The sequence below is a fragment of the Callithrix jacchus genome, chromosome 2 (assembly GCF_049354715.1).
Source record: "Callithrix jacchus isolate 240 chromosome 2, calJac240_pri, whole genome shotgun sequence".
NCBI classification, from domain to species: domain Eukaryota; kingdom Metazoa; phylum Chordata; class Mammalia; order Primates; family Cebidae; genus Callithrix; species Callithrix jacchus.
The window spans coordinates 73,146,807-73,166,003 of record NC_133503.1 but is presented as its reverse complement, the minus strand read 5'-3'; the positions used below and the strand labels follow the sequence as shown (position 1 = coordinate 73,166,003).

The 19,197-nt window shown below is 44.8% G+C and overlaps 1 protein-coding gene across 16 annotated transcripts in view; it reads left to right on the top strand.

Moving 5' to 3' along the window:
* The first annotated feature begins 771 nt into the window (after positions 1-771).
* Positions 772-19,197, top strand: part of ZNF354B (zinc finger protein 354B) — a 23,794-nt gene continuing 5,368 nt past the window's right edge. For 2 of the 16 annotated variants that reach the window (XR_013532064.1, XM_035290803.3), the window contains exons 1-6: positions 772-912; positions 1,761-1,845; positions 2,359-2,452; positions 4,883-4,930; positions 6,330-6,456; positions 7,360-7,455. Coding sequence is in view for 14 of the 16 variants with exons in the window: in XM_035290803.3 (XP_035146694.1) it covers positions 6,423-6,456; positions 7,360-7,455 (130 nt within the window). In the remaining 2 variants the exon portion in view is untranslated. Of the gene's footprint in view, positions 913-1,555; positions 1,846-2,358; positions 2,453-4,882; positions 4,931-6,329; positions 6,457-7,359; positions 7,456-19,197 lie in introns of those variants that run through there. The other 14 variants (XR_013532062.1, XM_008989823.5, XM_035290806.3 and 11 more) reach the window with 13 other exon arrangements.

Here is a 19,197-nt window from a genome sequence, read left to right as displayed (position 1 = left end):
TGTTTTGTATTTTTAGTAGAGACAGGGTTTCACCGCATTGGTAAGGATGGTCTTGATCTCCTAACCTCATGATCCGCGCACTTCGGTTTCCCAATGTGCTAGAATCACAGGTGTGAGCCACTGTGCTTGGCCCTGGATTTCCTCGTTTTTTTTTTTTTTTTTTAAGACAGAATAATATTCCATTGTGTAATAAACACATTTGTTTTGTCATTCATCCATCAACAGACATTTAGTTGTTTCCGTATCTTGGCCGTGGGGAATAATGTTGCAGGGAACATGGGGGTGCAGCCTCCATGTTTGATGTAGTCCCATTTGTCTATTTTTGCTCTTGTTTATCTGTGCTTTTGGTGTCATATTCAAGAAATCATTGCCACGTCCTAAAGTTTTCCCCTTTTATTTTAATAGTTTATAAAAAATTTTGGTCTCACATTTAGGTTTTTAATCAATTTTGAGTTAATTTTTATGTATGGTATAAGGTCAGGGTCCATGTTCATCTCTTGCATGTGGAAATAAAGCTTCAGACACGGAATTGCCTTACTGTCCTCCGGGAACCTCCCCTTCTCTTCCGAAGAACCAGGAACCCGGGGCCCTCCAGCTCGCAGTGGCCCTCTCGTGACGTCTGGGGTCCTAACAGCTTAGCCACGACCCCGCCTCAAACGCGTGGAACTACCCTTCCCAGAATGCCAGCGTCCTCCCGTGGACTCCATTTCCCAGAGGCCTCAGCGGCCGCCCCGCCCCTCATGATCCCTGGCGAGCCGCGGAGCGCTTGCCGCAGATTGAGCGGCGCAGGGACTAAGGCAGCTCAGGGGCCTCCGGGTTGTGAGGCTGCGGCCCGGTTGGGCGATTTCGAAGCCTCAAGCCTGCGGAGCGCGGCTGGGGAGGTGCGTCCCAGGAACGCCCGAGTCTGGGGAGGTGAGCGACGGAGGCGGGCCGGGCCTGGAGGAGGTGGCGCCGGGCGTTGGGACGGCCTGCGGCCGCCGCGACTCCGAGAGCCTTTGTGGGCGGGCACCCCTTCGTCTTGTCACCGGCCCCCGCGTTGGGCCCTGGACTCTTGTCCCCCGCGGACCCCTCCCGCGCCGCCGCCGGTGACTCCGCGTCGGGCTCGCAGCTACCCTCCATGGACGTTGGGTCAGGCGTTTCCTCCCGGGTCCGTCCTGTGCGCGCCATGTGGGCCTCGCGGACTCGGGGTGCCGGGACTCCGAGCGCAGGGCGGACGCAGCCGGGCCCCGGTTTCCGTGTCCGTCCGCATGATGGCCGCCCCTTCCGCCTCGGGACACCTAACGCTTTCCTCTTCTAAGCCGTTTTCTGTGGAAGTCAGGAGATGATTGCTTGGCGGGAGGCAGAGGAACTGGGTGGGAAAAGGCTTGGGGGTGGAGGGAAGTCGTCCCCGGGGCGGTCGTGTTGGGAGTCTCGAGCCAGCCTCGCAGGGGCGTGAACGGGACAGGTACCCTGGCGCTGCCTCAGTTTCCTGAGCGGTGCAGTGGGTGGTGGCAGTGCCACCTGGCGCTGGGGGACTCAGCGGCTCGGGGCGGGCCCTGGCCCTAGTGGGCTCAGCGGGTTGTTGCTGCCGCCGCGGGTCCAGCGTCCGGTCCGGAAGCCCAGAGCCCACGAGACCTGGGCCTGGACGGGCGGCCCAGTGCTGCTCGTCTGCGAGCTCCTTGCGTCTCCCTCTGAGGACGCGCGGGGTTGGGTTTCAGAGCTGAGGATTCCAGGGCTGGCAAGCAGATGGGGCTTCCTTCTGGCGTCCTTTATCTTCTCAGATCCGCCTTCTGGAGGCTGCACCGCCCTCAAGGGAGAACCCAGAAAGAGGATATGGCTGCTGGGCAGCCGGAAGCGAGGCCCCAGGTGAGCTCATTGCCGTCCCAGATCTCAGTGAATGGATTTTCCCACTAAAAGTTTTTTGACCCAGGGCCATCTTCGGCCAGGACGGAGCCCAAGTCTTTTTCCCTTGGTGGAGCTGGTCCATCCTTAGGAGTGGTGGATTCTGTAAGGAGAACCACCCACCCTCCCCATCCATGTCGAGTGATTCTTTTTTCTTAATAAACGCACTTTGTTCATTAATCTCAATCCATTGTGTGACTAATTTGACAAGTAAGATGCTAGAAGTCTATATCAGTAGGGACAGAACAAACGAGCACCCCTTGGGAACAGCCCCTGCCTCCTTCACTCACCCACGTCTCCCTTCCTATTCTTTGCAAGAGTACTTTTTCTTTTCACCCCTGAGAATCCTCATAACACCACCCCTTCCCCAGGCTTCTCCAATGCTAGTTTTTAGTTTTTTTCTTCCCCTTTGTAAATCATATTATTTGCCTGTATCATTCTTGAAAACTGATGTAGACTATTTTCATTTTTGTGTAGTGGGAATGAGAAGGCCACCCTTTCTAGGTGAGAGAAGAATGAACAGAAATGGAGAGGTCACTTGACTCCCAAGGACAGAGACAAGATCCCTCAGGTAGCCTCAGGAAGTGTTTCATGGGATATCAGTAGTACAGAGGCAGCATACGTGGTGGTTAGGAAGTAGGGCTGTCAAGCCAGATGGCCCCGTTTTAATCTATCTCTTCTGTTGCTGTTTGTGGGCCTTGGGCTTCACCTCTCTGTGCCTCAGTTTTCTCCCATTTCTAAAATGGGAATAACAACTTTCTAGCGTAGACGAGGGGCTCACATGAGTTAGTGTATGAAAACGTTTAGATCCGGGAGGGCTAGGCACATAGTTACTGCTCAGTATGTGGTGGTTTTGGTCGCTGAATGACATTGTTAATACATTAATAATGTTGATATATAGAAACTGCTGTACAATGTGTTTAGGACCCAGATGATGTTATTCATGTTTTGTCTAACAATAATGACGTCCACTGAATGTCTAGCATACCAGGGATTGGGCTGAGGGGCTTTACCTTTGTTTTCTCACTCTCATAATAGCACAACAATTAAAATTTTTGTTTTACATGTAAGGAACCCGTTAAACCCAGAAAAGTTAAGAAACCTGAGCACATTTCAATTGTGTCGGGCTCTGAGTTCTCTCCGACCACCCAGTCATTTCTCTGGGGCGTCTTTCAGAGTCTGGGCACATCCAGCCATGTGATACCAGAGCTCTTCTGCTGGCATTATCTTTTAGACCAAGGGAACATAGTGGAGTTTGATCTGAGGGTGTGGACAGAATGAGCCATTATGCATTTGAGCTGCTCTTTGTCCTTCAAGGCATTCCTGTTCCCTTCCAGCAGAGCCAAGCTGCTCTCCTGACCAGAACCTGCTGCATCCCTGTGTTTGAGTGAATCTCTGTGACATCCTTCCTGTCTGCCCTTGCTGCCCATACATCAGTACTGTGTAGACATGAGTGTAAAATTCAGTGAAGGGAATTCTGAGACCAGAGAAAGTACAGAGTTCATTAGAGAACTAGAGTTAGGATCCTGCCACTGCCACTAGCAAAGCACATGACCTGGGTCCTTGGCTGCCTTGGACCTTGTGTTCTCATCTCAGGGCCCTTTCCAGCCACACAGTTTTTCATTGCTCAGATTATTTCATGCATTTTCTAGTCTGCCAGTCAGATCATGCATTCTTTCCTTAAAGAAACATTATTTCTTGTACTCTTACCCACTGTACAAATAATTTGATACTCTTGCTCACCATAAAAATATCACAGGGTCATGGTGTAAATTTTAGAGAATAAAATATTTGCACATATATATGTAGGTATCTGTATTTGTGTTTATGGATATGTGTGTATATACGTGCACATATGTGTATGTTTATATAGATGTGCATTGCGTAATGATGTTTTGGTCAATGAAAGACCATAAATGTGGCAGTAGTGGCTTAAGATTAAAACATAGCTGGGTGTGGTGGCTCATGCCTGTAGTCCCAGCACTTTGGGAGGCCAAGGTGGGTGGATCACCTGAGGTCAGGAATTTGAGACCAGCCTGACCAACATGGTGAAACCCTGTCTCTACTAAAAATACAAAAATTAGCTGGGTGTTGTGGCAGGTGCCTGTAATCCCAGCTACTCAGGAAGCTGAAGCAGGAGAATAGCTAGGACCCAGGAGGCAGAGGTTGCTATGAGCCAAGATCTTGCCATTCCACTTCAGCCTGGGCAACAGAGCAAGATGCTGTCTGAAAAATGTGTTTCTTATTGACTTAGTAGCCATTGTAACATTGTAGTGGAAGGCTTTGCTCCTATTTTGTGGTGATTTTGGTCTAAACAGGCCTACCGTGCAGCCTGTCAGTCCTATAAAGTATACAACATATACAATTATGTATAGTCATAAAACTTGATAATATCTGCCTATGTTGCTGGTTTATATATTTATTATACTATTCTTGATACTTTACGGTGTCTTCCTTTTGCATATTTTTTTAAACATTAACTGTAATAGCCTCAGGCAGGTTCTTGGGGGTGGGGGTGTAATCCAGAAGAAAGCTTTGTTCTCAAAGGAGATGACAGCTGTATGTGTATCATTGCCCCTTAAGACCTTCCAGTGGGACAGGACGTAGAGGTGTAAGACAGTGGTGTTGATGATGCTGGCTCTGTGTAGGCCTAGACTAATGTGCACATTTATGACCTAGTTTTTAACAAGTTTTTAAAAGTAAAAATAAAAGTTTTAAAATAGGAGAAAGTTTATAGAATAAAGATGTAAAGGAAGAAAATATTTATGTACAGCTATACAATGTGTTTATTTTAAGATAAGTGTTACTACAAAGAAGTCAGAGTTTGAAAAAACTAAAGAGTTTGTAAAGTAAAAGAGCTACAGTAAGCTAAGGATAATTTGTTGTTGAAGAAAGAAAACTTTTAAAAACTAAATGTAGCGTAGCGTAAGTGTACAAATGTTTAAAACGTCTACGGTCATGCACAGTAATGTCCTAAGTTTCCCATTCACTCACCACTCAGGCAACTTCCAGTCCTGCAAGCTCCGTTCATGGCAAGTACTCTGTACAGGTATACCATTTCTTATTTTTTATACTATATTTTACCGTGTCTTTTCTGTGTTTAAATATATTTGCATACACAGACACTTAGCATTGTTTTACAGTTCCCTATAGCATTCAGTATGGTAACATGCTGTACAGGTTTGTAGCCTAGGAGCAATAGGCTGTACCATATAGCCTGGGTATGTAGGTGGCTGTACCATCCAGGTTTGTCTCTTAGCTCCCATAATAAGGAAGTAGCTTAACAATGCATTTCTCAGAATGTACCTCCATCGTTAATGCAACACATGAATGTATACTTGTGTGTATTTCATATATACAATAGAAAATAAAACCACCCTTAACCCCACCATCTGGAGATAATCACTGTCATTCAGTTTATTGTATAGCTCAATAATTTTCTATATATATACAAATTTTTTTGAAGGGGGACAAACTAAATAGTGATATATAACCTACTTTTTGTGCTTAGCATTTTCATGGATGTCTTTTTATGTTAACAAATAGCAGTTTATACCATCAGCTCTAATGTTGATGTAGTATTTGTATTAATGTGATAATAGTTAACATTTGAACCTTTAATGTGAGCTTGTTATGGTTTTAAGTGCCTTGTTTGGATTATCTTATTTATTAACTATGAGGTAGATTTTGAGAGGCAGTTTTAGAGTACTTTCAAATGGAGCCTAGGACATCTGCCTGGATTGGAATCCCAGCTACACCACTGAACAGCTCTGTGACTTTAGACAAATTTCTTAGCCTCTCAATGACTTTATTTCTCTTAAAATGGTAACAGTAACTCTTCTTCATAGGGTAATTGTGAAGGTTACATGAAGTATATACTAATGATTAATATAAAGCTCTAAAAATAGTATCTGTCCCGTGTAAAGCATTCAGTAAAATAGATTTATTCTGATTTTCATCATTACTATCTTCAAGTTTGAATGAGCATACAGGTAGTGCCATAAGTTATTTAACCTAGCCTATATCAGTGAATATGTAGGTTATTTCCAGTTTTTTTGTTACTAACACCATGGTAGGTATCCTTGTGCTTATATTTTTTGTGCACTATTCCTAACAGTAATTGGTGAGCTAAAGATTATATACATTTCTAAGTTTTTAAATATGTATTATCAAATTGCCAATGAAAAAGTAATTAACACTCCTACTAATGGCCTTAATCCCTCTACCCATCTCTTATACTGGCTGGGTAAGGCCTGGCTCTCACTGTGTGCTGCTCAGTATATCTTTGTTACTGGCCTGATTTAATTTATTAAATTTATTAAATGACCTGGAACCTTCAGAAGCTTGAATAGTATCAGAAGCATTTCTTGAGTAGCCTGTCTTCCCCACTGCTGCCCTCTCCACTCTGAGGGTGGTCCTGGGTGAGCTGGAACGGCTTGTCCTTACAGGTGTCACTGACGTTCGAGGATGTGGCTGTGCTCTTTACCCGCGATGAGTGGAGGAAGCTGGCTCCTTCTCAGAGAAACTTGTACCGGGATGTAATGCTGGAGAACTATAGGAACCTGGTCTCGCTGGGTAAGGAAATTTCCCCTCTAGAAACGGAATTCAAAAATTGGGATATCCCGGGCCAGGCACCATGGCTCATGCCTGTAAGCGCAGCACTTTGGGAGGTTGAGGCGGGTGGATCATGAGGTCAGGTGTTTGAGACCAGCCTGACCAAAATAGTGAAACCCCATCGCTACTAAAAATACAAAAATTAGCTGGGCACAGTGGCAGGCGCCTGTAATCCCAGCTTCTTGGGAGGCTGAGGCAGGAGAATCGCTTGAACCCGAGAAGCAGATGTTGGAGTGAGCCGAGATCATGCCACTGCACTCCAGCCTGGGGGGCAGCGTGAGGCTCCGTCTTAAAACAAACAAACAAAAAAAAATTCGGATATCTCAGCACTTCCCTTCTTGAATAAAAGCTGTGGGTCACCAAAAAACTTGAGCTGAGTTTGAGAATTATACAAATCAGGTCTCTATAAATAAAAATTGAAAACGTTCTTCCTCCTAATAAGTGTGGAATTCCTTCACGTATTGACAGGTGGGTATTGATAAGTGGGTATTGATAATTATCCCCTTCCCACTACACAGTTTCACATTAGAAATTCTCTCATAGTTCAGGCAACATTTTTTCACTTTGGTTGTTCTGTGGTTTGTTTGCTTACCTCATCCTTCATCGACCTACCATTGCCTTTCCCACTTCTCTTTTCCAGCCAGGTGAATGTTGTAAAATCCACCTTCAAAAGGGAATCATACGATGTTTTCTCATTTTAAAAAAAGTTACTTGATACATCATTCTGTAGATTCCTGTTCATACATTTTAATTCATCCATACATACAACGTTCCTTCTGTAAAAAAATCATGGTACTCTAGTAATCAAGGCATACCTTGTTGTGTCAAAACAAGACCGAGACTTTTTTTTTTGTCTACGTGCAGGACTCCCGTTTACCAAACCAAAAGTGATCTCCCTATTGCAGCAAGGAGAAGATCCCTGGAAGGTGGAGAAAGACTGTTTTGGTGGCTCCTTTCTGGGTAAGTGGGTGGCTGCAGACAAGGGTCTGGTTAATGAGAGGAGGCACAGCCTGGAATATTTGTTGACAAGCTCCCTTGAGGATTCTCAGAACTCAAAAAGTGTTGGGGAAGGGGAAGCCCAGGCTTGTATACAGGAGCTTCTGCTTATTCCCTTGTAATCACTTCACCATGAATCTCTCAGAGTCTCTTTTCTTACTCTTTCCTTTTGTTTCAGGAGAGGGCTGTATTTTCATGTATTCATTAAGTAAACATAGTATATTTAAGGAATTTCAAATAATTCACTCTGGCTGAGCTCAGGGTATGTATTTGGGAAAAGGAGGAAGGAAGGAGGGAAATAACCCAGAAAGCTAGGAAAAGGCCATGTGGTGAGTGCTTTGGCACAGTTCTAAGAGGTGGAAACTGTCCCACAGAGCCCTGGAAATCATGGAGGGAGTTGGGCAGGGAATCATATGGTCCTTGGTATCTTAGAAAAATTGGTCTGAATTAGAAACAGTTGAGTCTTCATCAGTGTAAGAACCGCTAAGGGACCTGCGGTGTGTCCTTCCTCTGGCCAACATTGCCACCCTGAAAACAAGAGCCAATGGACATGGATAGAGCACCCAGCAAGTTACAGAGCATTGTTAGGATGTCACCATTATGGTTAATGAAAATTATGTGTATGTGTAATGCGCACGTAAGCCCAGAGAGAATGTTTAGGAGGATACACCTTAGCTGATGCTGACATTAGTTACGCTTGAATAAGATTGAGAATGGGTCCCCAAAAAGGGGACATTATTTACATGTAGTATTTTAATTTTTCACAAAGAGAATATATTCATGATGTTCTATGTGATTCGAGTTTAATACAGATGGTGACTTTGGGAACATTGTGATTGAAAGTGAGGCAAAACTGGAGGCGGGAAGCCTTGCAGAGCGATTGCAGTCATGGAGGGAGACAGACAGGCAGGAGGTGGAAGGGCCTGGATGAAGGCGCTTGCTGTGAGTTCATGAGGGAAGAGGAGGCGCCTGCGTGATCAGGGTACAGGAGAAGTTGGATGTGGGCTGGATTTCACTTGAGATGGAAGTGAAGTAGTCAGATGGAGATCGCTGGTGGGCAGGTGTGTAAGTGACAGGGCTGAGATTCAAGGGAGGTCAAGGAGCCGTCAGCACAACAGGGGCGTTGGAAGCCTGGACCTGGCTGGGTGAGGGGGCCAACCAGAGGCCTGAATCCAGGAAACAGCATTTGTGAGGCACTTAAGCAGGAGTAATCTGTGATAGAGCCTGAGGAACCGGGGAGGGGCCATTGTGGCAGTAGGGGACTGAGAGGTGTTGAACTGGGGGGCTCTGGGGGATCTAGGTTGAACCCTCAACCACAGCTTTGCTGTCCCTTGGTCAGTGATGAGCAAGCTGTGCTGAGTGCTGCTGGTATAGAATTGGGCGGAAAGAGACGCAGTTCTCTCACTTCTGGAGTACACGATCTAGTGAGGGAACAAGGTGAACACGCTCACGTGAGGACCACATGGGAAAGACACTTGGTGCTGTGAGAGTACAGAGCAGGCAGGGCGGTGTCAGCAAAGGCTTCCCTGAGGAAGGGCCTGGGATTCAAGGACTGAAGAATTTCTTCAGGCCTAAAGAATGGTATTCATGAAGGTCCAAAGAAGTAAAGCCAGTGAGGAGAAGGCAGAACAGGTAGCCGAGAGAGCCACGGGCCCTGTCACAGGGTTTGGTTGGTGCTTGAGAGCAAAGCACAGGCTCTGAGGAGCCATAAGTAGCCCAGGGCAGGCCCAGGCTGTGTTCTGCAGACCCCAGCCCATGTGGGGAGTCTGATGACCACAGTGCAGGGCTTGTCAGGTCCGGAGGGCTCAATGACAGCTCCTTGTGCCATGGGCCCAACGAGGAGCTGCAGGGCAGGCAGCCTTGGTCCCCATAGCCCCTGTTCCAGGGAGAGCTTTCTCATGATGGTAGCTTGAACTTTTCTTTTATAGGGGAATTACACCTGTGTTTTTACTCTCCTTTGAGAGAAATACACTAATTTTATATTAAATTAAAATTTAATAAACTGCCAGAGGCCACCACAAAGTAAGCAGAATGCAAGCAGCAGGGAACCAGGTAAGATTTAAGGGGGGGTGTCAGTCTGGCCATTATGTGTGGCCTGAATCTCCTGTGGAAGATTAGAGGAAAAGAAGAACTGTTATCTTTCCCCTCACCTGGGGAGCATCTGATGGCCAAGTAAGTCTCCCCTCCAGGGAGAAGTGAGTATTAACAGGCTGAAAATATGATTGGAGTCTAGAGCTGTCCTGAGGGTTGCTGGGCCCCCCCCGATAGTGTTGTCAGTCAGTTCCTTTTCAGATTTGGGAGGATATCCCTGCAGGAAAACTGAGCAGGTTGTTGAGCAAGTGAAGGATGTCAGAGCTGTTTCTTGGCTGGTTCCTCTTGATGGGATGACCTTCCTCCTCCTTTTGTCAGATGGAAGTCAGATGGCATTACTAAGGTGCTGACACGTGTTTGCATCTCTGCTGTACCCCTGGTGGGCCTCCTGTCTGCCTGGACTAAGATCGCCTCAGGACAGAGCTTCCTTTTACCATGAGAGTTCACTTCACTGAGAGCGTGGTTGAAGGACTGGGATGTTCCTGGAATTACTTCAGACTCCAGCTCGAACCAAAAACTCAACCTGTAGGCTGGGTATGGTGGCTCATGCCTGTAACTCCAGCGTTTTGAGAGGCCAAGGTGGGAGGATCACTTGAGCCCAGGAGTTCAAGACCAACCTGGGCAACATAGACCCTCTCTATGTTTATATAATTGTAAAATAAAAAACATTTTACACAAAAAGCTACCCCTTGAACAGCCAGTGACAGAAAAACTTGTTCTCCCAGGGATAGGACTCTCTAGAACCTCTGGTAGCCTCAAAATGTACAAAGTTATTTTCTTTTGAGATGGACTCTTGTTCTGTCACCCAGGCTGGAGTACAGTGGCATGATAATAGCTCACTGCAGTGTTCGCCTCCCAGGTTCAAGTGATTCTCATGCTTCAGCCTCTTGAGTAGCTGGGATTACAGGCACATGCCGTCATGTCCAGCTAATTTTTGGCATTTGTAATAGAGACCAGGTTTTGCCATGTTGGCCAGGCTGGTCTCGAACTCCTGACGTGAAGTGATTCACCTGCCTCAGAGATTACAGGTGTGAACCACCACACCCAGCCTGCTTTGTTTTCTTATTGCAAGAAGCCATCTTGGGCAGACTGAATTGTGCAGGGTGGTGAGCAGAGGAGTTGGTCAGTGAGGTTTACTGGAGCTGCCACTGCACACAATGAAGGCTGTCTTTTCCTGATTTGCACAGAATGCTCTGGAGCTTAGCAGCAGCCCTTATGAGATGGCCTGGAATGGTTTTAAAGTGACTGTGCTTTTAAGGTGGAAATGTAGCCACAATGCTCTATAGCCCTGTTTTATTTTACTTAATTTTGTAGAGATGGGGATCTTGCTATGCTGCCCAGGATGTTTTTGAACTCCTGCCCTCAAGTGATCCTCCCATGTCAGCCTCCCAAAATGCTGGGATTATATGCCCGAACCACCTCACCTCTCAGTCTAGTCCAGTTTAATTTGTATGAGTTAGTCTTTTTCTTGTCTGTCAACAAAGACTCCTACATAGGGCCTGCCCCTCCCCTCGTACCGGCAACATCTATTCTCTTTGTAACTTCCAGAATTAGCTATTTAAAGAGTAAATCAAGTTGTATTGCTTCCATGCTCAAAATCTCCAGTGGTTTCCATCTCATACAGCATAGCCCAAAGTCTCCATCATGACCTTCAGAGACCTACAAGGTCTTGCCCTAGCTACCTCTTTACCCTCATCTCCTTCCACTCTGCCCCTCATTTGAGGCCTCTAATCACCCTTGGCTGCCCTGTAGTTTGTCAGAGGGACCAAACAGGCCCCCACTCAGGCCTCTGCCCTTGCTTTTTTCTGTTTGGGACTGTTCTTTATGGTAGTCATGCACCCACATGGCTCACTTCCTTGTGCTGCACCGGCATCTGCTCACACGGGCACAGCTCATCTGAGTCTTCAGTGTGCTTTATTTTCCCTCCCTGTGCTTAGCACTGTGTAATAGTACCTAGTTCTCCATGATCTGTCTCTTCCTCTGCATTGTTAGCTGCTGTAGGAGGTGTTGCCTCTTTCATTTACTCCTGTTTTCCAAGAACCTAAAACAGTCCCTGGCTAGGGTAGGCTTCCAGTTATACAGTGAATGCACGATTGACTTGGACTAGGTTAGTGGTATTGAAGACAGAAAGAAGTGAACCAGTTCCATAGATGTCCAGGAGATAAAGCCAGCAGGACTTGTATTTGATGTGGAAGATACACGAGATAGGGTTGTCAGGGATAATTGCTTTGTTTCTGCTTTGTTCTGGGATGCCTGGTGTCATTCAATGAGATAGTAACACTGGAACGAGATTAGATTTGGAGAATGGTATGAGTTTGATTTTCTTTTCGGGGCAATTTTTTTTAGAAAATTTTTGAGATAATAGTAGATTTATATGCAGTTGTGATAAGTAGTATAGAAAGATTCCACCTTATACTCATTCCCAAAATCATAGTGTAATATCACAACCAAAATATTGACATTGATACAGTGAAGATACAGAAAAATCCCTTCAGTCAGCACAGAGATCCCTCCTGGTATCCGTTTGTAGACACACCCCTTTCCTTCTTGTTCACTGCCCCTATTCCCTGCCTCCTCTTTTCCTTAAGTCCTGAAAATCACTATTGTGTTCTCTCTTCTATAATTTTATCATTTGAAGAATGTCACACACATGAAGTAATAAAATGTATATAACGTTTTGGGATTTTTTTTTTTTTTTGTCCCAGTTAACATCATTCTCTGGAAATTCATCTGTGTAGTTCTGTACGTCAGTACTTCATTCCTTTTAGTTGCTGAGTAGTGAGTTCCATAGAGTATACCATAGTTTGTAAAATCATTGCCTTGTTGAAGGACATCTGGATTATTTAGTTTTTGACATTTAAGTATAATGCTGTTATAAACATTCATGTGCAGGTTTTTGTGAAAAATTAGTTTTTATTTCTATGTGATAAATGCCCAGTAGTGGAATTGCTGAGTCATGTGGAAGTTGTATGTTTAGTTTTTGAAGAGGTAGCCACATTTTTTTCCAGAGTGGCTATGCCATTTTACATTCCACCAGCAGCATTTGAATGATCCAGTGTTGTTGCATCTTTGCCTATGTTTTGCCTTGGTACAACTATTTATTTTAACTGTGCTGGTAGGTATATGGTGAAATACATTGTGATTTTAGTTTGTGTGTTCCTATCATCTGTTGATGTTGAACATAGTAGTTCACGTGCTTAATTGCTATTTGCATTTCCTTTTTTTGGAGAGAGTCTTACTTTGTCACCCAGGCTGGAGTACAGTGGTGTGGTCTTCACTCACTGCAATGTCCGCCTCCCAGGTTCAAGCAATTCCCATGTCTCAGCCTCCTGAGTAGCTGGGATTACAGGTGTATGCCACCATGCCTGGCTAATTTTTGGCATTTTTAGTGGAGATGGGGTTTCACCTTATTGGCCAAGCTGGTCTCAAACTCCTGACTTTAAGTGATCCACCTATCTTGGCCTCCCAGAGTGCTGGGATTACAGGCATGAGTCACCACACCTGGCCTGTGTTTCTTATTTGATAAAGTGTCTGGGTATTTTGTTCATTTTCTGTTGAGTTATTAGGAGTTTTTACGGTTGAGTTTTGAAAGATCTTTATATATGCTGGATAGTAGTTGTCAGATATGTGGTTTGCAAATATTTTCTCCTATTCTGTAGTTTGTCTTTTTATCCTCTTAACTGGTTCTTTTGCAGAACAAAAATTTTACTTTTGCTGAGGTCCAAATGATCAGTGTTTCCTTTTATGGATTGTGCTTTTGGTGTCAAATATAAGAATTTTGCTGGCCGGGCGTGGTGGCTCAAGCCTGTAATCCCAGCACTTTGGGAGGCTGAGGCGGGTGGATCATGAGATCAAGAGATCGAGACCATCCTGGTCAACATGGTGAAACCCCGTCTCTACTAAAGATACAAAAAATTAGCTGGGCGTGGTGGCGCGTGCTTGTAATCCCAGCTACTCAGGAGGCTGAGGCAGGAGAATTGCCTGAACCCAGGAGGCGGAGGTTGCGGTGAGCCGAGATCGCGCCATTGCACTCCAGCCTGGGTAACAAGAGCAAAACTCCGTCTCAAAAAAAAAAAGAAGAGAATTTTGCCTATACTTAGAACATGAAGATTTTCTGCCATGTACTTCTAAAAGTGCTATATTGTACATTTTTCATTTATGTTCATGACCTTTTTTGAGCTAATTTTTGTATTAGATGTGAGGTTCATTTTTTTTTTTCATATGAATGTTTAGTTGTTCCACCATTATTTGTCGAAGCCATCTTTCCTCTACTGAATTCTTTGGTACCATTGTCAAAAGTCACTTGGCCACATTTTTTGGGTTGTTTTGGGTTTTCTTTTTCATTCCATTGATCTGTGTTTCTCTTTCTCTCCCAATACCACACAGTGTTGTATATATATATATATATGTAGATATATATATATATATATGTAGATATATATATGCACATATACATATTTTATAGGCTTTAATGTTGGGTAGAGTGATTATTTCTTGTTTTTTTTTTAATTTATCTATTTTGTTTGTATGAATTTTAGAATAATCTTATCTATATCTACAAAAAGAATCTTGCTGAGATTTTGATAGGAATTGCAGTAAACCTGTATATCAATTTTCTGCGCTTAGTCTTCCAATCTGTGATACGATATGTCTTTCTATTTATTTAGCTCTTTTTTATTTGCTTCCATCAGTGTTTGTAGTTTTCATCATGTGAGACCTCTACTTTTTTTTTTTTTTTTTTTGAGATGGAGTCTTACACACTCTGTCTTCCAGTAGGTTGGAGTTCAGTGGCGTAATCTTGGCTCACTGCAACCTCTGTTTCCTGGGCTTAAGCTATTTTCCTGCCTCAGCCTCCCAGGTATCTGGGATTACAGGTGTGTGCCACTATGTCCAGCTAATTTTTGTAGTTTTAGCAGAAACAGGGTTTCAGCATTTTGGCCAGGGTGGTCTCGAACTCCTGGCCTCAAGTGGATCACCCACCTCAGCCTCCCAAAGTACTGGGATTATAGGCATGAGCCACCACACCTGGCCCATTTCCTGAGTTTGAATACTGGCTTGTCTAGCAAGGTTGGAGAGGTTTTCATGGGCAATATCCTGAAATGTGCTTTCCAAGTTACTTGCCTTCTCCCCACCTCTTTCAGTGATGCCAGTGAGTCGTAGATTTTGTCTCTCTACATAATCCCACGTTTCTCAGGTTTTGTTCATTCATTTTTATTCTTTTTTCTTTATTTTTATCTGACTGAGTTCAGAGAGCCAGTCTTTAGGCTCTGAGATTTTTTTCTTCAGCGTGGTCTGTTCTGTATTTCAATTGCATTATGAAATTCTTGTAGTATGTTTTTCAGCTTTATCAGTTTAGTTTCTTTCTTTCTAAAATGGCCATTTTGTCTATCAGCTCCTCCGTCATTGTACTGTAATCCTTGGATTTTACTAGATTCCTTGGATTGGGTTTCAACTTTCTGAATCTTGATGATCTTTGTTCCTATCCATGTTCTGAGTTCTATTTCTGACATTTCAGCCTGCTTAGGAGCCCTTGCTGGGAAACTAGTGCAGTCTTTTGGAGGAAGGAAGACACCCTGGGTTTTTGATTTGCCAGAGTTCTTGTGATGGTTCTTTCTCATCTGTGAGCTTATGTTTCATTAACTGTGGTGTAATTTGAGTACAATCAGTTGACTTTTCTCGATGTTTTCAGAGGGTCAAGGGCTTTTTGCAGGGTCTTTATTTGTATCTGAATTCTGATCCTAGTTTCACAGAGGGGTATATTAGTATAAAGTGTTTTTGGTGTTGAAGTTTGGGCTGTGGTTTGGTAGATGGCGCTTAAGTGTAATGGCCATTAGGTATACTCTTACGTAGCTATGTTGCTCCTCTGTATTTCCTCAAGATTGCAGCTGTGCCCCTCAGTGCTCTGAAAATGTGGGCTCCTCTCCCACTTGAGTGCTGGCTTCACATCTCTGTTTGGCACTGCCGGGTTGCCCACCACAGCTCTGGGGTGATCCCGTTTTATGTTTCCTTCCTAGCTTGGAGGCAACAGGGGAAGGGACTTTGGTGGTGGTTGTGGCAGAGAGCCTTTCACTTGTCTACAGGGCTCTACCCTAAAGAGATGCAGAACCACTATCAATCAGTGCAGTTGGCCCAGGGTGGGGTGGCTGCCCTGTGGCCAAAATGGGGAGGGAGGCCCTGCCTGGTGAGGAGCAGGAGGAGCTGGCAGGGGGAAGGGAGGTCACTATGGAGACAAACGGCTGCTGCTTATGGCAACTGCAGCTTGCTGGAGGTACAGCTAAAGTACTCAGGGTCTTTGGTCCTTCCCCAGTCCAAGTGTAGCAAGGACAGTACCACTATAGTAGCAGTGACAGAGGGACTTTGGATTGCCTTTGTCTGCTCCACCTCAGAAACAGAGCCACTGCTACTGGGAATATTCAGCCAAGGGGTGAAGTGGCTACACTGCTGGTCTGAGGCAGGGGATCTGCTTGGTGAAGAGTGGGAGTTTGGTGCTCACAGGGAAAAGGGACTGGGCTTCTGTCCACATGGTGACTGTGGCATGCTGGAAGCGCAAGTGAAGGCTTCACTGTTTCTTCCTCAGACTGAGAGCAGCAGGTGCAGGACTGCTGCTGTGGCAGTGGCATAGGAGCTGTCAGTTGCCTCTGGGAGCCCTTCCTCAGGGAAGCACAGAGCCACTACCAGTAGGAATGCTCAGCTAGGGGTGGGACAGCTCTTCACAGGGGTTCCTGCCTTGTGAAGAGTTGGAGATGGAGGTTCACAAGGTAGAGAGACTGGGCTTGTCTCCATGTAGTATCTGTGGTGTACTAGAGGTTCCAGTGTAGCAACTGGACCCTGTGTTCCTTCCCAAGCCCAAGGGTGGGTAGTGTGGTACCATTTTAGCTATAATGGTGGAGGGGCTATGGGTTCTCTCTCAGATTTCCTCCTCAGAGAAATGTGCCACCTTCATCTGAAGTGTTCAGGTAGGCTTGATGGTTGTGCTGGAGTCCTAGGTCAGGAGGCTCTGGCCAGTAAGGAGAAGTAGAAATGGGGACCCATGTGGGAAATAGTCTGGCCGCTTTTGGTGGGACAGCTGTGCTCTGATGGGATTCTGCTCCAGTTGCTAATCACTGTGCACCCTCTGGAGCCTGAGGGTAACAGCAATGAGGGCTGTGGCACAGCAAAAATGACAGCTTGCCTCTCCCTTTGGGAGCTCTGTCCTAGGGAAGTACAGAGCTGCTACTGGCCTGAGAGCCTAGGCAGGGCTCGTGTGGCCATGCCAGGGTCCCAGGATGATGCATATTTTGGCCTACTTTTTGGCATCCTGCATGTCCCTTAAGTTCTGTTCACTTTTTAAATATTTTCTTCTTTTCCTTCCTGAGACTCAAGTAATTTTAATTGTCTTATCTTAAAAAAGTTTGCTGATTTTTTTCCTGTGGCCTGCTTAAACCTTTTGAATTTCACTGGTGAAATTTTCATTTCAGTTATTATACTTTCAAATCCTAGAATTTCTTCTTGGTTTCATTTTGTTTTCTTTTTATCAATACTTCCATTTGTTCGTCATTTTCATGACTCATTCATATTTTCTTTTAGCTCTCTGTGCATCTTTATGTTAGTTGTCTTTGTGTAGTATGCCACCATCTGGTCTTATTCATAGATGTTTTCTATTTATTTTGTTCCACTGACTGAACCATACTTCCCTTTTTTTATTTTTTTGGAGACAGAGTCTCACACTGTCACCCAGGCTGGAGTGCCAGTGGCACGATCTTGGCTTACTGCAACCTCTGCCTCTTGGGTTCAAGTGATTCTTCCATCTCAGCCTCCCGAGTAGCTGAGACTATAGGTGTGTGCCACCACGCCCAGCTAATTTTAGAGACAGGGTTTCACCATATTGGCCAGGCCGGTCTCAAACTCCTGATCTCATGATCCACCCGCCTTGGTCTCCCAAAGTGCTGGGATTACAGGTGTGAGCCACCGTACCTGGCCTACTTTTTTTTTTTATTCCTTGTTGTTGTTGTTATTATTATTGTTGTTGTTTTACAGTGTTATAACTCTGAGGATCAGATTCTCCCACTTCTGTATGATTTGTTGGTTGTTGTTTTGGTTTTGTTTTCTTATTGTTGTAGGGTGTCACTAGTCCAGGAATTAGCCTAAGGTATATATAAACTGAAGAGCTTCTCATATTTTTTTCTGAGCCCATGTCTTCCCTGGCCTTGTGTAGTGACTTTCTAAATTCCCCATGTGTGCATTTGCTTCACTTTTATTTTGTTTTGTTTTTGAGATGGAGTCTCACTGTCACCCAGGCTGGAGTGCAGTGGCATCATCTCGGCTCACTGCAACCTCCTCCCAGGTTTGAGTAATTCTTCTGTCTCAGCCTCCCAAGTAGCTGGGATTATGGGTGCCTGCCACCACACATGGCTAATTTTTGCATTTTTAATAGAGGTGGGGCTTCCCCATGTTGGCCAGGCTTGGTCTTGAACTGCCGACCTCAAGTGATCTGCCTACCTCAGCCCCCTAAAGTGCTGGGATTACAGGCGTGAGCCACTGCGCCAAATATCCTTGTCCCTTAAATGTCTGATTCCCCAAAGCAGGAAAAGGAAGAAACAGAAGGGGAAATAGTAGGCACTGTTTCTTAAATCCTCTGGAAGCATATCAGGTCAGTGGGGATTGCAAAAATGCCAGCCTGCATTTGTGTGTGCAACTCTGTGATTCACAACAATAATTTGCAGTCTGAACCCAAGATCTCCATTATTTAGAGAGCAAGGTCTTTATTGCCACTTTGGCCACCAAAGGCCACTCTAGGGAGGCTACTACAGCTGCAAGCCTTGAGTTTAAAGGATTAGACATGGGTAGCTGCTGCCAACTGAAATTAATTTCACTTTACTGGCCAGGCCTTCCCCTAGAAGCTGCAAGCCTTCAAATAGTTTCCAAAGTTTTAAAATAGTTGTATCAGACAGATTCTGACAGCTCACTTGTCTAGGTGGATAGATAGAACCTTGCTGCTTCCTACTCTACCATCTTCCCTGACATCCACTTTTTCTTTTACCTCACATTTATTTCACACTTTTGGCATTCTCTGTCTTCAAGTATGTATGTAGTATGTAGTATGCCACCATCTGGAGTTTTAAGGGGGAGGTGCTACTGATGTCTGTTGGTTGAGGTATGCTGAAGGTGAGGTCTTGCATAAAAGTCACAGTTACGAAGTACTCTGAAAATAAATAAATAAACATATATTTTGTCATCTGATAAATGTTTAAATTTTCCACTTAGAAAGTATTTTTTTTTTGAAACAGAGTTTTGCTCTTGTCACCCAGGCTGGAGTGCAATAATGCAGTCTTGGATCACTGCAGCCTCTGCCTCCCAGGTTCAAGTGATTCTCCTGCCTCAGCCTCCCAAGTAGTTGGTGGAATTACAGGCATGCACCACCACACTCGCTAATTTTGTATTTTTAGTATAAATAGGGTTTCACCATGTTGGTCAGACTGGTCTCGAACTGCTGACCTCAAGTGATCACCTGCCTCAGCCTCCCAAAGTGCTGGTGTGAACCACCACTCTGGCTGAAAGTTTGTTTTTAAAGGAAATATATTTTTAGGACCTTGTCCTCTGTGTGCTGACTTCTTTTTTTTTTTTTTTTTTTTTTGA